The following is a 21,359-nucleotide window of genomic DNA, read 5'->3' as shown; positions in this document are numbered from 1 at the left end:
GGGGGATGGTATATACAGGTAGGTAGGAGTGGGGGGGTGGTATATACAGGTAGGTAGGAGTGGGGGGATGGTGTATACAGGTAGGTAGGAGTGGGGGGATGGTATATACAGGTAGGTAGGAGTGGGGGATGGTATATACAGGTAGGTAGTGGTGGGGGATGGTGTATACAGGTAGGTAGGAGTGGGGGGATGGTATATACAGGTAGGTAGGAGTGGGGGGATGGTGTATACAGGTAGGTAGGAGTGGGGGGATGGTATATACAGGTAGGTAGGAGTGGGGGGATGGTATATACAGGTAGGTAGTGGGGGGGTGGTATATACAGGTAGGTAGGAGTGGGGGGATGGTGTATACAGGTAGGTAGGAGTGGGGGGATGGTATATACAGGTAGGTAGGAGTGGGGGGATGGTGTATACAGGTAGGTAGGAGTGGGGGGATGGTATATACAGGTAGGTAGGAGTGGGGGATGGTATATACAGGTAGGTAGTGGTGGGGGATGGTGTATACAGGTAGGTAGGAGTGGGGGGATGGTGTATACAGGTAGGTAGTGGGGGGGTGGTATATACAGGTAGGTAGGAGTGGGGGGATGGTGTATACAGGTAGGTAGGAGTGGGGGGATGGTATATACAGGTAGGTAGGAGTGGGGGGATGGTGTATACAGGTAGGTAGGAGTGGGGGGATGGTATATACAGGTAGGTAGGAGTGGGGGGATGGTATATACAGGTAGGTAGTGGGGGGGTGGTATATACAGGTAGGTAGGAGTGGGGGGATGGTATATACAGGTAGGTAGGAGTGGGGGGATGGTATATACAGGTAGGTAGGAGTGGGGGGATGGTGTATACAGGTAGGTAGGAGTGGGGGGATGGTATATACAGGTAGGTAGGAGTGGGGGGATGGTATATACAGGTAGGTAGGAGTGGGGGGATGGTATATACAGGTAGGTAGGAGTGGGGGGGTGGTATATACAGGTAGGTAGGAGTGGGGGGATGGTGTATACAGGTAGGTAGGAGTGGGGGGATGGTATATACAGGTAGGTAGGAGTGGGGGGATGGTATATACAGGTAGGTGGGAGTGGGGGGATGGTGTATACAGGTAGGTAGGGGTGGGGGGATGGTGTATACAGGTAGGTAGGAGTGGGGGGATGGTATATACAGGTAGGTAGGAGTGGGGGGATGGTGTATACAGGTAGGTAGGGGTGGGGGGATGGTATATACAGGTAGGTAGGAGTGGGGGATGGTAAATACAGGTAGGTAGGAGTGGGGGGATGGTGTATACAGGTAGGTAGGGGTGGGGGGATGGTATATACAGGTAGGTAGGAGTGGGGGATGGTATATACAGGTAGGTAGGAGTGGGGGGATGGTGTATACAGGTAGGTAGGAGTGGGGGGATGGTATATACAGGTAGGTAGGAGTGGGGGGATGGTGTATACAGGTAGGTAGGAGTGGGGGGATGGTATATACAGGTAGGTAGGGGTGGGGGGATGGTATATACAGGTAGGTAGGGGTGGGGGGGATGGTAAATACAGGTAGGTAGGAGTGGGGGGATGGTGTATACAGGTAGGTAGGAGTGGGGGATGGTGTATACAGGTAGGTAGGAGTGGGGGATGGTAAATACAGGTAGGTAGGAGTGGGGGGATGGTATATACAGGTAGGTAGGGGTGGGGGATGGTAAATACAGGTAGGTAGGGGTGGGGGATGGTATATACAGGTAGGTAGGAGTGGGGGGATGGTGTATACAGGTAGGTAGGAGTGGGGGATGGTAAATACAGGTAGGTAGGAGTGGGGGGATGGTATATACAGGTAGGTAGGAGTGGGGGGATGGTATATACAGGTAGGTAGGAGTGGGGGGATGGTAAATACAGGTAGGTAGGAGTGGGGGGATGGTGTATACAGGTAGGTAGGAGTGGGGGGATGGTGTATACAGGTAGGTAGGAGTGGGGGGATGGTGTATACAGGTAGGTAGGAGTGGGGGGATGGTGTATACAGGTAGGTAGGGGTGGGGGGATGGTATATACAGGTAGGTAGGAGTGGGGGGATGGTATATACAGGTAGGTAGGAGTGGGGGGATGGTGTATACAGGTAGGTAGGAGTGGGGGGATGGTATATACAGGTAGGTAGGAGTGGGGGGATGGTATATACAGGTAGGTAGGGGTGGGGGGATGGTGTATACAGGTAGGTAGGAGTGGGGGGATGGTATATACAGGTAGGTAGGAGTGGGGGGATGGTGTATACAGGTAGGTAGGGGTGGGGGGATGGTATATACAGGTAGGTAGGAGTGGGGGATGGTAAATACAGGTAGGTAGGAGTGGGGGGATGGTGTATACAGGTAGGTAGGAGTGGGGGGATGGTGTATACAGGTAGGTAGGAGTGGGGGGATGGTATATACAGGTAGGTAGGGGTGGGGGGATGGTATATACAGGTAGGTAGGGGTGGGGGGGATGGTGTATACAGGTAGGTAGGAGTGGGGGATGGTATATACAGGTAGGTAGGGGTGGGGGGATGGTATATACAGGTAGGTAGGAGTGGGGGATGGTAAATACAGGTAGGTAGGAGTGGGGGGATGGTGTATACAGGTAGGTAGGAGTGGGGGGATGGTATATACAGGTAGGTAGGGGTGGGGGGATGGTATATACAGGTAGGTAGGAGTGGGGGATGGTAAATACAGGTAGGTAGGAGTGGGGGGATGGTGTATACAGGTAGGTAGGAGTGGGGGGATGGTGTATACAGGTAGGTAGGAGTGGGGGGATGGTATATACAGGTAGGTAGGGGTGGGGGGATGGTATATACAGGTAGGTAGGGGTGGGGGGGATGGTGTATACAGGTAGGTAGGAGTGGGGGATGGTGTATACAGGTAGGTAGGAGTGGGGGATGGTAAATACAGGTAGGTAGGAGTGGGGGGATGGTATATACAGGTAGGTGGGGGGATGGTATATACAGGTAGGTAGGGGTGGGGGATGGTAAATACAGGTAGGTAGGGGTGGGGGATGGTATATACAGGTAGGTAGGAGTGGGGGGATGGTGTATACAGGTAGGTAGGAGTGGGGGGATGGTGTATACAGGTAGGTGGGGGTGGGGGGATGGTATATACAGGTAGGTAGGAGTGGGGGGATGGTATATACAGGTAGGTAGGAGTGGGGGATGGTAAATACAGGTAGGTGGGGGTGGGGGGATGGTATATACAGGTAGGTAGGAGTGGGGGGATGGTGTATACAGGTAGGTAGGGGTGGGGGATGGTATATACAGGTAGGTAGGAGTGGGGGGATGGTATATACAGGTAGGTAGGAGTGGGGGATGGTAAATACAGGTAGGTGGGGGTGGGGGGATGGTATATACAGGTAGGTAGGAGTGGGGGATGGTAAATACAGGTAGGTGGGGGTGGGGGGATGGTATATACAGGTAGGTAGGAGTGGGGGATGGTGTATACAGGTAGGTAGGAGTGGGGGGATGGTATATACAGGTAGGTAGGGGTGGGGGGATGGTATATACAGGTAGGTAGGTGGAAGTCTGACACTCACGCGGACTCGGTGCGGTTCTCCTTTCCCGTTCTCCGGTTACCATGGGGACGGGACGCTGACACCGCGGAGGATGTCGGGAGGAAAACAATTGGTGGGGGGGGGGTCGCCATGACAACGTGCTCTCCTGTCACGTGATGTCCGGTGACGTAGGCGGAAATGAGAGTTGTGAGACTTCCGCTGTACTACACGTGAGGAGAGAAGTGGAGAGGGGAGTGTGCGGTGAGTGGGGGAATTGTATGGATGATTTAGAGGAGTTTTTGTCTTTTCTGTCACCCGGAGGATTCCGAGTTTCACACCATACATGGGGCATATTATTCCCGGCCACACACCGTCTATGGTGGGCGCTCAACCTGCGGCCCTCCAGCTGTTGGAGAACTACAAGTCCCATCATTCCTCTGCCTGAGGGAGTCAGGATTGTAACTGTCAGCCTTGCAATGCCTCATGGGACTTGTAGTTCAACAACAGCTGGAGGGCCACAGGCTGAGCACCCATCACCCCCCCCCCCTTACAATCCCCCTCCTGCACCCCCCAATCACCCTCCCCCTCCCCTACAATCACCCTCCTCTCTCCCCCAATACCCTTCTTCATGCCCCCCACCCCTCCCCAATATTTCCCCTCCCCCCTTCTCCTGGGCTCTATACCCCCCCTTCGTAGAACCCGTTTGGTCGATCGTCTCGCAGTCTCCCCCCGGTCAGTATAGAGGAGAATTCCGGGTTGTGTGTTTTGGTTACATTGTCTCTCTTTATATTTCCTCCCAGGATCAGAAGACGTCATGTTGGGTCACGATGATGATGAGGAGAGTTTGTTGGACTCGGATTCTGATATCGATCCGTCTGAGCTGACTGATAAGGAGGTGATGAGACTCTTCATCTATGTGTTCTCTTCTCTCCCTCCGCCCCCCTACAAGTCCCCCATTACCTTCATGGCTCCTCCCTGACAGATTTCCCCTCACTTCCTGTCCCACAGACAAAACAGGAAGTGAAGGAATCCCTGGCAGTCACCAGAACTAGTGTCCCCCATTGGAAGATTTCTCCTCTATTCCTGTTCTGGTGACTACCCAAAATTTTGGATTTTCTTTAAACCTCGGTTATAATGAATAACAGGACGAATAGTGAGGGTGAATCTTCCTCACGGGGACACAGACAGCAATAAAAACCTGATACATCTTCTGATACATCTCTACTCTACAGTTTTGGGGAGACTTAAAAGATGCAATACTCTTCTCCTTCCTTTTTTTTTTTTTTTTCTTAATTTTTGGACCTGCATGGATTTAGAGGTAGGTTGGTGTAAATGGACACAAACCTGTTTACATCTTCCTGCCCAATGTAGACCCAAATGGGACTTCCAATCAGATCCATCTGAAAAATGGACAGGTGTACCTGAATGGAAAGGCTGACTGGCCCAGTGGGATGGGAGAGCCTGAGCAAGCCTGGAAGGTGGGGGGGTTGGGGGGGAGGGAGGGAGGGGGGGGGAATGTCCCCTCCTACTGTTTGTGAAAGCACACAGGAAATAACTTTATGGCTCCTCCCTGACAGTAATTTCCCCTCACTTCCTGTCCCATAGACAAAACAGGAAGTGAGAGAACCTGTGGCAGTCGCCAGTAAACCAGTGTCTATTTAGCTACTAGGATTGCTTTTACAAGAGATTGCTTTTTTTTTTCTGTACACCTTGTTAAACTTCAATAAAATGTTAAACAAGAAAAAAAAAAGTGATCTCGGGCTTTCCAGCTAAAAAAATTAAAAACCCAGCCGTGTTTACATCTGCCAGCGCCAGAAGTGACGTGATGACATCTCTCCTGGCCTCTGAAGGTCATCGAGATGACTGGGGACCATCTGGTCCTCAGTCAGCTTAATGGTAAACGGCCGCAGGCGGCAGATTCATTCCCGGCTCAGAGGGCCCTGCTCATAAGAGCTTACATTCTTATAGGGTGGGATAAGTGGTACAAAAGGTTATAACTGTGGGGGATGAGCTGATGGAAGAATTAAAATACGGAAAGGTTTCTTCACAGTAAGAGATGTGGAATAGACGCCCTCCAGAGGTGGTTCTGTCCAGCTCTGTAGATTGCCTTAAGAAAGTCCTGGATTATTTCCTAAATGTACAGAATATAACTGGGTACTGACATTTATAGGTAAAGTTGATCCAGGGAATATCCGATTGCCTCTCGGGGGATCAGGAAGGAATTTTTTCCCCAGCTGGAGCACATTGGAGAATGCTTTGCTGGGGTTTATCACCTTCCTCTGGATCAACTGAGGGTATAGGATTGTGTATGTTGGATTGTATGATTTTTTTTTTTCTTTCTTTTGGTTGAACTAGATGGACTTGGTGTTTTGTTTTCAACCTGACTGTGTAAAAGTTCAGTCAATAGGGTGAAAGGGAGCGGGGAGGGGGGGGAGGTTTCCCTGAAGAGATGAGTTTTTAGGGATCATATAAAGATCATTCCTGGAGGCGTGCCTTCAAATGATAAAATCAGGATGACGTTCCACCTAACTGGCTGCTTATAAGAATGGTATGTTGCGTTTTGTTTTGCATTTCTATCCTTAAGTTTGTTCTACAAATGCTTTTGTGTTACAGCTACAAGAAGCCTTCGCTCAGGGAAAACTGAAGCCGGGATTAAATGTGGTGCTGGAAGGAAAACCGAAAGCTTCCAATGATGTGGTGAGGACTGAAACACGGCGCTTCTCTTTTGTGTATTTTCTTTTGCCGGGAACGTGGGGAAAATGTCACCAGCACACCTAGGAGCTTTGCAGTAAAGCCAAAAGTTTTATTGCAAGACCCCCCCTTTATGTGACTCCAGATGTTGTGTAATCTTGTAATTTTCTTTAGCTTTGCAACAAACTCCTAGGTGTGCTGGTGTTATATTTTTACATGTTCTACACCCACCTTTCTCTCTACCTTCTTTTTTTTTTTTTTCTTCTTCTTTTGTTGTTTTTTATTTAAGATAAACAGTTGACAAGATACAAAGTGTCAAAATGGTAATGACAGTAGAATAGTAATTACGAGCATAATCCATTCCAGGAGAATGCTCGTAATGCAAAGTACTCAAATATCAAAGCGAGTTTCCCCATTGAAGTCAATGGAAACGAAAATAATTAGTTCCGCATTGACTTCAATGGCATGCAATACCGCATGCGGCCAGAAGGGGGAGGGGGGCGCCGGAGAGCCTCGGGAAGGCCAGAGGACACCTCGGCTGACCTCGACAAACCTCGGAAAGACTTCGTTGCCGAGGTCAGCCGAACTGCTCGGCTCCGGCACCCCCCACCTCAGGCCAAACGCGGTATTGCACATTGGCCTGAATCGTGCTCGTTTTGCGAGACAACACTCGCAAACCCAGTTACGATTTTTAAAAATACAGTGCTTGTATTGCGAAATGCTCGTTAACCGCGTTACTCGCAATCCGAGGTTCCACTGTATAACAAGAACTTATCAGTAAGGTATGTATGCATAGTACTTGTCAGCGAAAAAGTGAAACCAATCTATTGGCGGCGGCACAGTGGTGTAGTGGGTAGCACTCTCGCCTAGCAGTAAAAAGGGTCGCTGGTTCGAATCCCAACCACGACACTACCTGCCTGGAGTTTGCATGTTCTCCCTGTGTCTGCGTGGGTTTCCTCCGGGGACTCTGGTTTCCTCCCACACTCCAAAGACATGCTGGTAGGTTAATTGGGTTCTGTCTAAATTGGCCCTAGTATGTGAGTTGGGGACCTTGGATTGTAAGCTCCTTAAGGGTAGGAACCGATGTATATGTAAAGTGCTGCGTAAATTAACGGCGCTATATAAGTACCTTTTAATAATAATAATAATAAATAATCAGTCTCAGTAACATTGGTCCATATACAGGCAGTCCCCGAGTCACAAACACAATAAGGACTGTAGGTTTGTTCGTAAGTGGAATTTGTTCATAAGTCGGAACACTGCATTTGTAAGTGTAACTTCCACCTGTGCATGGATGTGGGATGTTCCGGGCGCTTGTTATGTTATCTGGGGCTCTTCTGACCCTGCAGTACATGTATTACTGCAGTGTGGGATGTGTCCGGAGGTCCTCGGAGGTATCTAGGACCAGCGTTGAGCACAAGTAGCCGGCATTTGAGGTCGTTCGTAAGTAGGAGTCGTTCATAACTCGGGGGACTGCCTGTATGAGCATAAGGCAAATAAAATGCATACAAAGGGGTCAAAGAAAAACAAATAATAACTAAAAATAAAATTGGGATTAAACAGTACCACCATTGTTTTTGTTAAAAGTAAGCATTAAAGTGCAAGTTCACCTTTACTGAAAAATCTGTAAGGTGAACTTACACAGGTCCCCCTCCTCGCTGACCTGGACTGCCGCAATCTCCGGTTCTAAGCCCCGGTATATCCGAGCCAGGAGTCCCGGGGCTTAGAAATCCTCTCTGCATCCACGCGTCTTGGTCAGCGCTGCCCATGTGACCGAACAAGGAAAAGAACCCGTTCCAGGTGTCTGGGTCACAAAAAAATCTTCTCCTCCTCAAATAATGGTGCTGGATCAGTATGGAAAGTAGCATATAGAAAAGAATTCAATCCGGATGGCCGCACTCCAACAACGATTTCTTTATTGGTTAAAAACCATACAGCAAAAGATGAAATTAACAGCTCACATGTTTCACACCGTAACTACTGGGGTTCTTACTTATTGCCCATGTGATGCCGCTGACCAATTAGAATGCTCCATAACGTTCCTCCTGACGAGGGATATTTTGGACATTCAGCTCGGGGGGGGGGGGGGGGGGGGGGGGTTTAAGCCCCGGACTCCTGGCGCGGATATACCAGGGCATAGAACAGGAGATTGCCGCGGTCCAGGTCAGTGAGGAGGGGGACCTGTGTAAATTCACTTTACAGATTTTTCTGTAAAGGTGAACTTGCCCTTTAAGCAATGTACTGAACCCAGGGTCAGTATTTCACGGAGGAGTTTCTGGAAATTTTGCCACCTAAAGCTGCCATCTATCTAAAAATTGGGGCATGGAGTTAGGAGTATGCAAAAAAAAATTCTTAAAGATGTTGGGCTTTGACTCTAGTAATTACATCTGATACGTTGGGTGGATTAGATGTCCTTCACTTTGAGGTGATCGTTAGGCGCGCTGCTATAAGCGTATGAGTCACTATACACCTATATTGGAAAGGTATGCTTTCGATCTTTCTCTACCTTTTCAACACAGAGGACCCCTATAAAAATAACTTTCCAGTCTCAGAGAACCCCTGTTTAAAAATGACCATATCTACAACTCATAATACATTAGTGTGATGGTCAGTGGTAAGAATGCTCCTTACACTTGTGATCATTTGTGAATTTTTACCCTCTTACAGATAACTGAAAAGATCATTGGTGTCAGTGGGAAATTATCTGAGAGACAGAAATTTCTCAGCAGGGCCCCTCTACAGCCAGGGGTAGGCAACCACAAAGAGGTGGAGATCTGACTGAACAACATGGGAGAAGTCGAAGATCACCATACGCAGTGTCCCCTCCTCAAATCTGATTTTTAACTGCTAATTGCTTTAGTACCGTGTTGCAATCGCCTGCATTGCTCGGGAAGCAACATCTCGCCACCTGTCAAACACGCTCATCGCTTTTCAGAGGAGCAGCAGTGCCTGTTTCACTTGTGAATGTGAGCCCTTAGTTGAATTCAGCAGCGGCACGCTTGGGTCTTATTTACACATAAAGTTGGGGGGGTAACACCCTGTGGTTGTTGCGGTTTTACTACTCCCAATCCCTACCCCCTTTATCTGCTGAGGCAGCAACCAAAGGTGCACACATGCTGCGGCAGGAATGAAACCCCATGTTGCATTTGGTGGGTGCTACCGCCTGCCAGTTTAAGTAAATGGGGGTGACTCTGCAAGCACCCCACAACTGCATGCTTCTCCGGGGTCCAAGGGGGTTAAAGCAGGTGGCGAGAAAGCAGAGCAGCCTCAGTTACTTCAATGGTTCATGCTTGGCAGGTGGTACACCCACCAACCGTGACGGGGCATGTAACTCCTGCTGTGGCTGTGACATGAGTATACCCCTGGCCACAGGTGCGGCTGGGGTGGGGGTGATAAAAACATGTCTTAACTATGGGGTTTCACCACCCCCCAAACTGCAAATGTAAACGGGGTGGGGGGGCCCCAAGAGGTTTCCATTAAAAAGGGAATCTAATCACACTCTCTTCCTTTCATAACATGCCATCCATGTTTCTCCTCAGGATGGACTAAGACAATGCCTTCGGGATCTGAAGAAAGATCTGGAGTGGTTGGAGCGTCTGGACGTAACAACGGCTCCGGTACCTGACAAGAGGGAACAGAACGGGGTGGAGGCGGCTCAGAGCTCCGAAGTCAATGCGGAGGATGATTTCCAGAGGGAAATGTGCTTGTGAGTGATTTACTGCTGAACTTCTTTATAATTACCGTATTTATCGGTATATAACACGCACTTTTTTCCCCCGAAAATCAGGGGAAATTCGTGGGTGCGTGTTATCGGCCGATCCCCGCCGATTTTGTGTCATCAGAGCGATTGCGGCAATTGCCGCGATCGCCGCCGACTTCGGAGCTGAGATACACATACCCGAGTGTTCTCGGCTTTTTTCGGCGCCGCTCACAGTCACGCCCAGTCCCGCCCTATGATGGACATAACACAGGTCCAAGGGCGGAACTGGGCATGACGGTGGCGCCGAAAAAAGCCGAGAACACTCGGGTATGTGTATCTCGGCTCAGACGAAGCCCTGCAGTCTCTACGCTATATTTGAATCTACCCACGGCTGGACTGGGGCAAAGCTGCACGGGCAAACCTGCACTAAAAAAAAGGCTGCACTGACAAGACTGTACTGGGGCAAGGCTGCACTGACAAGACTGCACTGGGGCAAGGCTGAACTGACACTGAAAAGGCTGCAGATGGACACTGATAAGGCTGCATTGATGGGCATTTTAATGTAAGTTTTTTTTCCTTAAAATTCCCTCCTAAACTTGGGGTGCGTGTTATACGCCGATAAATACGGTATATATTTACACCCAAAGGAGGAACAAGTAATACATTACATATCGTCAATTGCATAATTAAATTTTTCTATAAGAAAAAAAGACTGCTGAACTTTTAAAGATAAAACGTGTCTTTATGCAGCTCACTGCAGCTGGTATATAAAGAGTTCCCGTACACGTTTAGTACACAAGGATAGCGCAGTACTCCCTGGGCAGTGTTTGTCACAATAGTGTGCCCAAAGCACCAACCACATTTTGGCTTTCATCAGATTAGAACCACTTGGACACTTATCTATGTAATGATTGGGTGCTGGAGGTTCTCAAACTCTGCACAGTACTCTGCGTTGCAAAATTCAAGCTGCACACTGCTGGGGGTTTTTTTTTTTCAAATGTGATGAACTCTGACATGTGGACAGCAAAACAAGAGAGCAAGCAAGGTCACTCTGACATCTCCTTCACCCATCTGATCTGGCTCTGCCACTGATGCCTTTTGCCCACAATATGGTCTTAGTACCCATGTCAGGGGTGGAGCCATATTAGACGGGTAAAGGATGTCTCCGTCACCTTGCTTGTTCTTTTGCTTGCCGATGTCAAAGTTCCTCATGACTTTGCATGGACTGTGGGGAGGAGGCAGATTCTGGGAAGCTCAGACAGTAGCAGGTCACTGGATGAAGTCTGTCTAGACTGATGTCATTTGTTAACCACTTGCTGACCACCCTATAGCACTTTTAATGCTACAGGGCGGCAGCCGTGGGTAGGATTTTATATATATATATATATATATATATATATATATATGTATATGTATATGTGTGTGTGTGTGTGTGTGTGTGTGTGTGTTTCCACCTACAGAGGTAATAATTTATAGCAGAAGCGGGTCCCGGGGACTTGATGTCCTCATCACCCACAGATCGTTGGTAAAAGACAAAGAACTGAAATATGCCTCTGTAAGCAAGGCATATTTCAGTTCTGGGGGGGGATGGGTGGGGGGGGACTGATGCAGAGACTAGAACTGATATCGTCCTCTAGTAAAAGCACACACATTACACACAAACACTGGCTACATTTAACCCTTTGATAGCCCTAGATGTTTAACCCCTTTCCAGCCAGTGTCATTAGTACAGTGACAGTGCATATTTTTAGCACTGATCACTGTATTAGTGTCACTGGTTCCCGGAAAGTGTCAGTTAGTGTCCGCCGCAGTATCACAGTCCTGCTATAAGTCTCTGATCGCTGCTATATATATATATTGTGTGTGTGTATATGTATATATATATATATATATATATATATATATATATATATATATATATATATATATATATATATATATGTATATATATATAATGTATGTGTGTGTGTGTTATAGCGTCTACAATCAATATACACTTATTGGGATTTTTTTTTTTTTTTTTTTTCTACGAAAAACATAGCAGAATACATATTGGCCTAAATTTATGATGCAATTTAGATTTTTCACTTTTTTTTTTTTTCTTTTTAATAGATATTAAAGTAAAATATTTTTTTCTATATATATATATATATATATATATATATATATATATATATATATATATATTTTTTTTTTTTTTTTTTTTTCAATATTATCTGTCTTTTTGTTTTTATACTGAAAAAAAAAAAACGCAGAGGTAATTAAATGCCACCAAAAGAAAGCTGTACTTGTAGGAAAAAAAATTGCATAAATTTCGTTAATCCACAGCTTCGCACGACCGTGCAATTGTCAGTTAAAGTAACGCAATGCCGTATCGCCAAAAATGGCCTGGTCATGAAACGGGGTAAATTTTCCGGAGGTGGTTAATATTTCATTGCTTTTTTGCTTTATTGAAAAAGCCTTTGCTTGGAAGCTGCCAATGATTTTCTCCACAGCAGCAATCGTCACTTTGTTCTTCGTGTTTTGTGACGTTCTGTGTTGGAGCACATGCAGTTGAATTCCAGCAGGTGACGCTCTTTTCAATTTCCAATTCTTTATTCTTTCCCCAGTTACCGGCAAGCGCAGGCGGCTGTGCTCTTCGCTCTGCCACGTCTGGCGAAGCTGAAAGTTTCCACAAGGCGCCCGGATGATTACTTTGCTGAGATGGCAAAGACAGACCAGCACATGCAGAAGGTAGGCTGCCTGTAAAGGTTTAAATGTGAATGTGAGGCCACTGGATGTGTGGTATAAACTGTATGTAACTGAGGCCACATACAGCATACCGCACTGTGTTCCAGGTGCAAGCCGAGACTTCCTGTCTCATACCCGGAAAACACAAAGTCTTTTTACAGCAGCGTTTAGTCATTCAGAGAAAGCAATGTATTCGATCGCAATACAAAGCTTCCTCTGAATGGCTGAGCCAGAGGTTGTGACATCAACAGCCCGCCTCTCTGACTTCGACAATCAGAGGAAGCTTTATGTTCATTGATGGAATACATCACTTTCTCTGAATGGCTAAGCACAGCTGTGAATAGACTTTACTGTGTTCCGGGTATCAGACAGAAGTCTCGGTTCGCACAGTGCGGTATGCTGTATGTGGCCTCAGCAACATAGAGGTTAATACCACACATCCAGCGGCCTCACATGTTAGTGAATGACACAAATCGTTTGTAAAGTGTATGAAAAGCCGGAGTTCAGCTTTAAAGCTACAATACCTTCTGCTTCACTTTAGTTTTTCATATTTGCCTGGACATACACTTTAAAGTGTTACTAAACCCACAACAGTAAAATCAGTCTGTATATGTAGTAAAGCATGACTGTTATACTCTCTGTGGAACCTAAGGGGTTAATCCTATGCATTGTGTTAACCTCCCTGGCGGTTTTCCCGAGTGTGGCTCGGGGTTAAAATTCAGTACCATTAGCGGTAACCCCGAGCCACACTCGGGATCGCATTGCAGGATCCTGGGGCGGCTTTACTTACCTTGTCCCCGGGATCCTGCGATGTCACCCGCAGTGTCCGAGGGCTCCGTCCTCCTCCGAAGCCTCTCCGTGCCAGGCTCCGTTCCCTGCGAGCGGCGCGACGCACGGGGGCGGAGCCTGGCGGCAAATTCAAAAAAAGTAAAAAATCATAACACATACAGTACTGTAATCTTACAGATTACAGTACTGTATGAAATGATTTCACATCCCTTTTGTCCCCAGTGCTTTGGCCCATGCCCTGCATGCAGTTTTACATGATATACACTGTTCTTTCTGCCTGGAAACTGGAGATTGTCCATAGCAACCAAAAAGTGTCCCTTTACGTCAAAAGTGGCTTTAGACCAGCTAGAAAACAGCGATAGTAAATTAGAACACTTGCAGAATTGAGCGATAGTGAATTGTGGGGAAATTTATTTTATTACTATTTTTTTTAATTTTTTTTAATTATTTATTTTTATTTATTATATTATAATTTATGTTTTTGTGTTTCAAACTTTATCATACCCGGGATATCTACTAGACTCTGGTTTGGACAGATTTAAGTGTGTTATTGTTAAGATTTACAGACCTACAATATAAAACGCCAAATTTCCATGCAAAATAATGGTACCGCTTTCAGCACCTAAAATCCGAAATAATCATACCGCCAGGGAGGTTAAAAGGCTTTTTGATCCTGTCTTCTCTGATCTGCGTCTTCGTCAACTGTCCCCAATCCATCTCCTGATAGCACAGAGCCTTGGAGGCACTCTGCACATGCTCAGTTTGGTGTGTATTGCTAGAGTGTTTTTTTAAATTTTTTTTTGGGAGAGTGCATGTGATCAGCAGAGGGTCAGGAGTCATGCAGCCTCATAGGACAGTCGAAGGAGAATGAAAACTCCTCCTACAAGCTTTAACCAGACACTGATAGAAGTCACAAGACTGCTATATACTGCTGATGAGAAAATGTTTATAATTACTAAAATAATTGCATTTCCATGTTCTGTGGGAGACCAGATATAGTGACTGCAGGGTCTGGGGTTTAGTAACACTTGAACTCTTATCTCCAGCTCTGATGGAAACGATCGGTGATAGGGGTGTGATAATGGTGAATCGGAGGATAACCTTTTAGGAGAATCTTTTACTTTGCCCTATTTCCCTTTTGCAATGTTGTATATTGAAGAAGACAATGATTGTGCCAAAGGGATATATAAGACTTCTGGTTTGTAGAACTGCAACACTGGCTGACAGCACTGCTTGTGCTCTGAATGCTGGGCTTTGCACTTACAGGGAATTACAAAGAACTTTTGTCTGACATGTGATTTTCCGGTTGGTTTTTGTATTTGTAGATTCGACATAAACTTCAATCCAAGCAGCAGGCGATGGAGAAATCAGAAAAAGCCAAACAGCTGCGAGCCCTGCGGAAATACGGCAAAAAGGTCAGCGACCGGCATGTGACTTGTTACATACTGGCCTAGTTTAGGGGTCTATTTTATTTATCGTTTGCCTGAGTGTTGAATCAAATTGGTGATCTTTCTCTGATCTACAGGTACAAGTTGAAGTTATACAGAAGAGACAGAAGGAGAAATCTAATATGATGAACCAGATTAAAAAATACCAGAAAGGTGAGTATTACCCAAGGAAAGGATATTTATAGATCTGGTTACATAGACTTTCTCTATAGGTCACCCAGAAAGAGTTCATTGCCAATGATACAGATAATGAATACAGTAGATGTCACAGGGGGGGGGGTGTGGTCCATGGTGTAGGATGTGAGACACAGAGCATCATTGCTGATCCTGATAAGAATCCCGCTGCCACCGCCGCAATCAGCTTAATCGTATCCTAGTCCACACAAGCCACAAGCTCTCTCACCTGCAGACCGGAGCCTCTCTGCCAATTAACCGCTTGCTGAACGCCCTATAGCACTTTTACTGCTGCAGAGCAGCAGCTGTGCGCCGGATCGCGTGTGTGTGTGTGTATGTATATATATGTATATATATATATATATATATATATATGTGTGTATATATTTTATTATTTTTAGAGCTGCACGATTAATCGTCAAGAATCGCAATCTTTTTTTCCTTTCCCGATCTTCAAAACAGCACGATCTTTCTAACAAGTGCAGAGAGTTCTCACAGCTGGGGGAAAAAAAAAATCCAGGCAGCCTGCCAAGCTTTATTACAACACACAAATAAGTAGAAACAAAGTATCTTTTTGTTCTTTTATCAAAGGAAAGAACTCTGGTGTGTAGATGAGGGAAGTTTAACCATTTAAAGACCAAACCTTTTTTGACATTTGTTGTAAGTAAAAATCATTATTTTCTTCTAGAAAATTACTTGGAACACCCAAACATGATAGATATATATATATATATATTCTCATGTTTGGGTGTTCCAAGTAATTTTCTAGAAGAAAATAATTCTCTAGGGTCTCTGCAAAAAAAAAAAAAATAAATGTGTGTGTATGTATGTATGTATGTATGTGTGTGTGTATGTATGTATGTATGTGTGTATATATATATATATATATATATATATATATATATATATATATATATATATATATATATATATATATATATATATATATATATATTACATTATACATTTATTTTTTTTTTTTTTTTTCCCAGAGACCCTAGAGAATAAAATGGTGGTTGTTGCAGTATTTTATGTCACACCGTATTTGCGCAGCGGTTTTTCAAACGCAATTTAAAAAAAAAAAATACACTTTAATTTAAAAAAAAAAAGAAAAACGAAACCGTCAAAGCAAAAAAGAAAATTGATTCTCATTTTAGCCAGAATCGTGCAGCTCTAAAAATATATAAATATAAATATATATATATATATATTCTGGACTTCCGCCTGCAGGGGGTGCACACGGGCCGCTTCTGCTTGATAATTTACAGCAGAAGCAGATCCATAGGTGTTGGGGACTCATTGTCCTCCAGTACCTGCCGATCGTTAGTACACAGAGAACTAAGATATGTAAAGAAGACATATGTCAGTTTTGATGGGGGAAGGGATCGATCCTGTGTTTCTGCAAAACAGGGGCTAGAATCAATCTTTTTCCTTTGTGAAAGCAGCACACTGTGTACACAAACACTGGTTAGGCACACAGTCAACCCTTTGATCGCCCTAGATGTTTAACTCTCCTCCCAGGCAGTGTCGTTAGTACAGTAACTGCATATTTTTAGCACTGATCACTGTATTCGTGTCAGTTTTGGTGTCTGACTGTCCGCTGCAATATCGCAGTCCCGCTATAAATCGCTGATCGCCGCCATTACTGGTATGAAATAAATAAAAGTTCTATAAATATTACCCATAGTTTGTAGATGCTATAATGTTCACATAAACTAATCAATACACGCTTCTTGGTTGTTTGTTTTTTTTTGTGTTTTTTTGTTTTTTTGTTTTTTTGTTTTTGTTTACCAAAAATATGTAGCAGAATACATATTGGCCTAAATTTATGAAAACAATTGATTTGTTTTAAGTTTTTGTATTGGATATGTTTTATAGCAGAAAGTACAAAATATTTTTTTGGGGGGCTTTCCCCGACTTGTTCATTCCCCGACTTAGTTGGGCTAGGCGGAACACTTTGGTGGGGGGGGGGTCAGCCACGCCTCTTGACCTCTGGGGACCTGCCTGCTGACCTTTGGAGGAGGTCCCTATTCCAATCCCTGAATCTGAACCTTGTTCTTCAAGGGGAAACCCTAAGCTCTGCATGATCATGCAATTGTCAGTTAAAGTAATGCAGTGCCGTATGGCAAATAATGATCTGGTCATGAAGGGGGGTAAATATTCTTGTCGCACACAAACATTGGGCCTGAAATTGTCTTTGTGACTGCCGGCAGACTTGAATAGTGCCCTACCCCCCCTATATCCTCTGTAGTGTAGTACGACCTCTTCAAGTCTGTGTGGAGTTACTATGTTGTTGCAGCCCCAGTGCCAAAGCTTAATGCTTGACGATTTAAACATCAAACCATTCATCGTTTTGGGGGATTCTAGAGAAGTTTTTAGGTTAGGAAAAAGGCAAGGTTAGGCCAAGTGTATTTTTTATTTTTTTTTATTGTAACTGAATTTTTTTGTTTTTCTTTAATGGTATTCTAACATGATATCTTGTCTGTTTCTTTAGGCCTTTCTGATAAACTGGATTTTCTAGAAGGAGATCAGCCTCAAAAGAAAACTCCTGGTGCACCAGGAAAGGGTAAAAAAGGGTAAGTGCACGCGCACTGCATGTTTGCTGGCCAATAAAAATGAATGGGTTACATCTATGATATCACTACAGCTAAAATACCCAAGGGGAGGGTTAAAGTGATATTAAAGTCTCACTTTAAACAAAAAACATGTCATACTTCCCTCCTCTGCGCTCCTGGCTCCTCCCGCCTGCTGGATGCCCCCGAAAGTAAGCAGCTCACTCCTGGGGTACCCAAGCTGGCACGCTCCCCAGCTTGGGTACCCCACCCCTCCATCTCCTGATTGGCTCCCGCTGCTGCCAAACTCCAATTGGGAGTGCGGGTCCATGGAGAGGCAACGCTCCCGTGGACATCGCTGGATTCAGAGGGGGCTCAGGTATGTAATAGGTGGGGGGGGGCGGGGTTGCTGCTGCACACAGGTGTTTTTTTTTTTTTTTTTTGTTTTTTTTTTAACCTTCATGCACACCATGTAAAAAAACCTTGTGCCTTTACAACTACTTTAACTTTTATGGGCTATTGAATCTGAACAGTCCACTACTGTGTTTTTGTTTATGTTCAGTCAGTGTACAAACAGCTGACTATTGCCTAATGTAATATTTCCCAGTGGTGTTAAAGCAGAGTTCCACACAAAAATGGAACTTCCGCTTTTCGGAACCCTCCCCCCCCTCCGGTGTCACATTTGGCACCTTGCAGGGGGGAGGGGGGTGCAGATACCTGTCTAAGACAGGTATTTGCACCCACTTCCGGCATAGACTCCCATGGGAGTCTACGCCTCTTCCCGTCCCGACCGCGCTGTCTCCTGGGAACACACAGCTCCCAGGAGAGAGCGGGGACCACAAGGGACACGCAGCGCGACTCACGCATGCGCAGTAGGGAACCGGGAAGTGAAGCCGCAACGCTTCACTTCCTGATTCCCTCACCTAGGATGGCGGCGGCAGCTGCCGAGAACCGAGCGGGTTCTCGGCATCCCCTGCCGACATCGCTGGACCCTGGGACAGGTAAGTGGCCATGTATTAAAAGTCAGCAGCTGCAGTATTTGTAGCTGCTGGCTTTTAATATATTTTTTTTTTTTTTTTTTTTTTGGCGGTGTGGGTGAACCCCCGCTTTAAATGGGCAGCACAGCAACTTAGTCATTATCACATGTCTTGCAGCTCTGGAGTCCTCAGTTCTCATCCTGGCCAGGACAATACCTGCATTGAAATTGCATGGGTTCCCCCTGGGTTTTCTACATGTGTACGTGTGAGATAGGGACTTTGGATTGTAAGCTCCCTCAGGACAGAAAGGTGCGGTGACTATACAGTGTGTAAAGCTCTGTGTAAAATGTCGGCTCAATATAAATGCTAATAATAATAATAACAATAATAAAGCTTAATCTCCAGCACACACCTATCTGCTGACTGAGAAGTGGAAAGCAGCACCACATTGATGAGATCATCATTCTGCTCCTGTAAGCATGTCCAGGAAAGGAGACTAGGTTGACTCGTAGTACTTACCTTCCGCCTCGTAGTGCGAGTCTCACATTACATGGGATTACAATATTAAGCCTCTCAGCTCATTATGGTCATTGTATATAAAAGGCATTTGATTATTTTTAAATTAATGTTAATTTGATTCAATTGTTTGTATTGACCTGGAGTCCTGTAGTTTTTTTTTTTTTTATTTTTTTTTTAATAAAACTGACCTTGTTTTGTTTATAAAAAAAAAAACCTCCTGTAGTAAGGTCCCCACTATAAAAGTGACGGTATGCTCACCTCTTCCGTGGTCTGTCTCCCATCTTCCCTTGCTGCAGCCTAAACACCAATGTCACCAGCAGTATATAGCAGTCTTATGGGTTCTATCAGTGTCTGGTTAAAGCTTGTAAGAGGAGTTTTCATTCTCCGACTGTCCTATGAGGCTGCATGAAGCCTTACCCTCTGTGTGGAAAAGTGCTGATTGGCCCTGTGCTGATCACATGCACCCTCCCAAGAAAAAAAAAAAAAACTCTCTAGCAATACACACCAAACTGAGCATGTGCAGCTTGTCCCCAAGGCTCTGTAATGCCAGGAGATGTGTTGGGGACAGTGGAAGAAGGGGAGGATCAGAGAATACAGGATCGAACAGCCTTTTTTACACAATGCAGAGGATTAACCCTTGAGGTTCCACAGTGAATATAACAAGCATGCTTTACTGCATATACAGACTGCTTTTACTGTTGTGGGTTTAGTAACATTTCAGGGTAACACAACTAATTTACCAGGAAGCGGAGAATCTGCTTCCAGTGTCATAAGGAGTTTTGTGGGGGGTTTTTTTGCTTTCCTTGAGGAGCCATTTATGGTGCTCATATATGATGGTGTTTTGGCATTTGTTGTATTTTATTTATTTTTTTTCCAAATTCTTATATACATCCTTACGTTGTATTTTTCAATTTTTTTTTTTTTTTTTAAGACCTAGTGCCAAGAGAAAGTACAAAGACCAGAAGTTTGGCTTTGGAGGAAGGAAGAAAGGGTCGAAAATGAATACAAAGGAGAGTTTTAATGACGTGTCGCGCTTCAGAGCGAATGTGGCACACGGGAAAGGTCCTCGCAGGCCCGGGAAGAATGCCGGGAAGAATGCCAATGTGAGTAGAATGTGCAGCAGAGATGGGTGAGTTTTCTGTTTTATTGCCCAAAACTAATGTTCTCCTCTCTCTTCAGAAACGGCCAGGCAAAAATGTGAGACAGAAGATGAAAAATAAAGGGAGATGAGAATCGCCGCCGGCATACGCTACCAGCTTGCACGTAGTCGCCATTATCCTGCGGCTGGAGCACGTGACTGAATATCACCTCTCTGGGTTTTTGGACATCATGCTGGAGATGGATTTACTCTATTGTCACTATTCTCAGTGATGACAAAGGACATACATGACTGTAATAGTTCTCCTCCGGAGACCATGCTAGTCTCAAGCCGCCATTGTTTTTATATACAGAGCTGTTTTGTCATTGGTTCTATTAAATATATAAGTATAATGTATATGTGCTTTCCCTGTAGAGAACAGAGCAGGACCATCAGCGACTTCAGGGCAATTGTTACAATTTCAGGGCTCACTCATGAGAATTTGTCTCGTTCCAGATGTGACTTTAGCTTTAAGGCTGGGTTCACACTTGTGCGATCAGACATCGCATGTGATTCGCACCGCTGCACAGATACAAACTGTATGGCTGGCTGAAATTGCATCTGCACCAAAATGGTGCAGGACCCTTTTTGTTGGATCGCATGGGTGTTCACACCTATGCAATCCGATTCCTGTAGCATTCGACAGTTTGCACTGCGATCTGTGAACCGATTCTGGGGGGGGTGTCATAAACTTTACATTGACACCCCCAGTGGTTCGCAGATGTCAGTGTGAACCAGTGTGTGATGCGGGAAACGGTGCTCAATCTCGCGTGCCAGTGTGAACCGAGACTAAACGTCTTGTGTAGTTAAAGTAGAACTAAAGGGAAACCTATTTTTTTTTGGATAGGGTGAGGGAGGGTTAAAACACTGACAGGTTTTTTTTTGCCATCTTTGTTCCACCTGCCACTGAGGTACAGCACATTCCACAAATTCAAGAAAGGGGGCAGAGTCTACCAGCTGAAAAGGTAGCAATTTGGCCAAGCTAGCATTCAGACGCTGAGCATGTGGATGGCTGGGACCGAATTATTTTTGTTTTTTTGTTTTTTTTTTTTACGGTTTAGCAACTGGGGTAGGGAAATTTGCCTGCTAAAATCAGATGGTGGTGTACTGCTAGCAGATTGGCTGCAATTATTTCTGTCCCATAGCCAAAACAGAAAGTGAGAGGAAATCC

The 21,359-nt window shown here is 45.3% G+C and overlaps 2 protein-coding genes across 2 annotated transcripts in view; one reads left to right on the top strand and one right to left on the bottom strand.

The window, feature by feature from the left end:
* CFAP57 (cilia and flagella associated protein 57) overlaps positions 1-3,641 on the bottom strand; it is a 72,603-nt gene extending 68,962 nt beyond the window's left edge. The window contains exon 1 of the mRNA XM_073593896.1: positions 3,513-3,641. The gene's annotated coding sequence lies outside the window, so the exon portion shown is untranslated. The remainder of the gene's footprint in view (positions 1-3,512) is intronic.
* A 4-nt stretch (positions 3,642-3,645) lies between these two features.
* On the top strand, positions 3,646-20,545 carry EBNA1BP2 (EBNA1 binding protein 2). The gene is made up of 10 exons (XM_073593897.1): positions 3,646-3,731; positions 4,271-4,365; positions 6,084-6,167; positions 9,701-9,867; positions 12,471-12,594; positions 14,706-14,795; positions 14,906-14,981; positions 17,497-17,578; positions 19,982-20,153; positions 20,230-20,545. Exons 1-10 carry the CDS (start codon positions 3,647-3,649, stop codon positions 20,278-20,280), a joined length of 1,026 nt encoding a protein of 341 aa, XP_073449998.1. The 5' UTR covers position 3,646; the 3' UTR covers positions 20,281-20,545.
* Positions 20,546-21,359: the final 814 nt, after the last annotated feature.

This window comes from Aquarana catesbeiana, linkage group LG07 (genome assembly GCF_042186555.1).
Source record: "Aquarana catesbeiana isolate 2022-GZ linkage group LG07, ASM4218655v1, whole genome shotgun sequence".
Classification (NCBI taxonomy): domain Eukaryota; kingdom Metazoa; phylum Chordata; class Amphibia; order Anura; family Ranidae; genus Aquarana; species Aquarana catesbeiana.
This window is presented reverse-complemented; position numbering and strand designations above follow the sequence as displayed.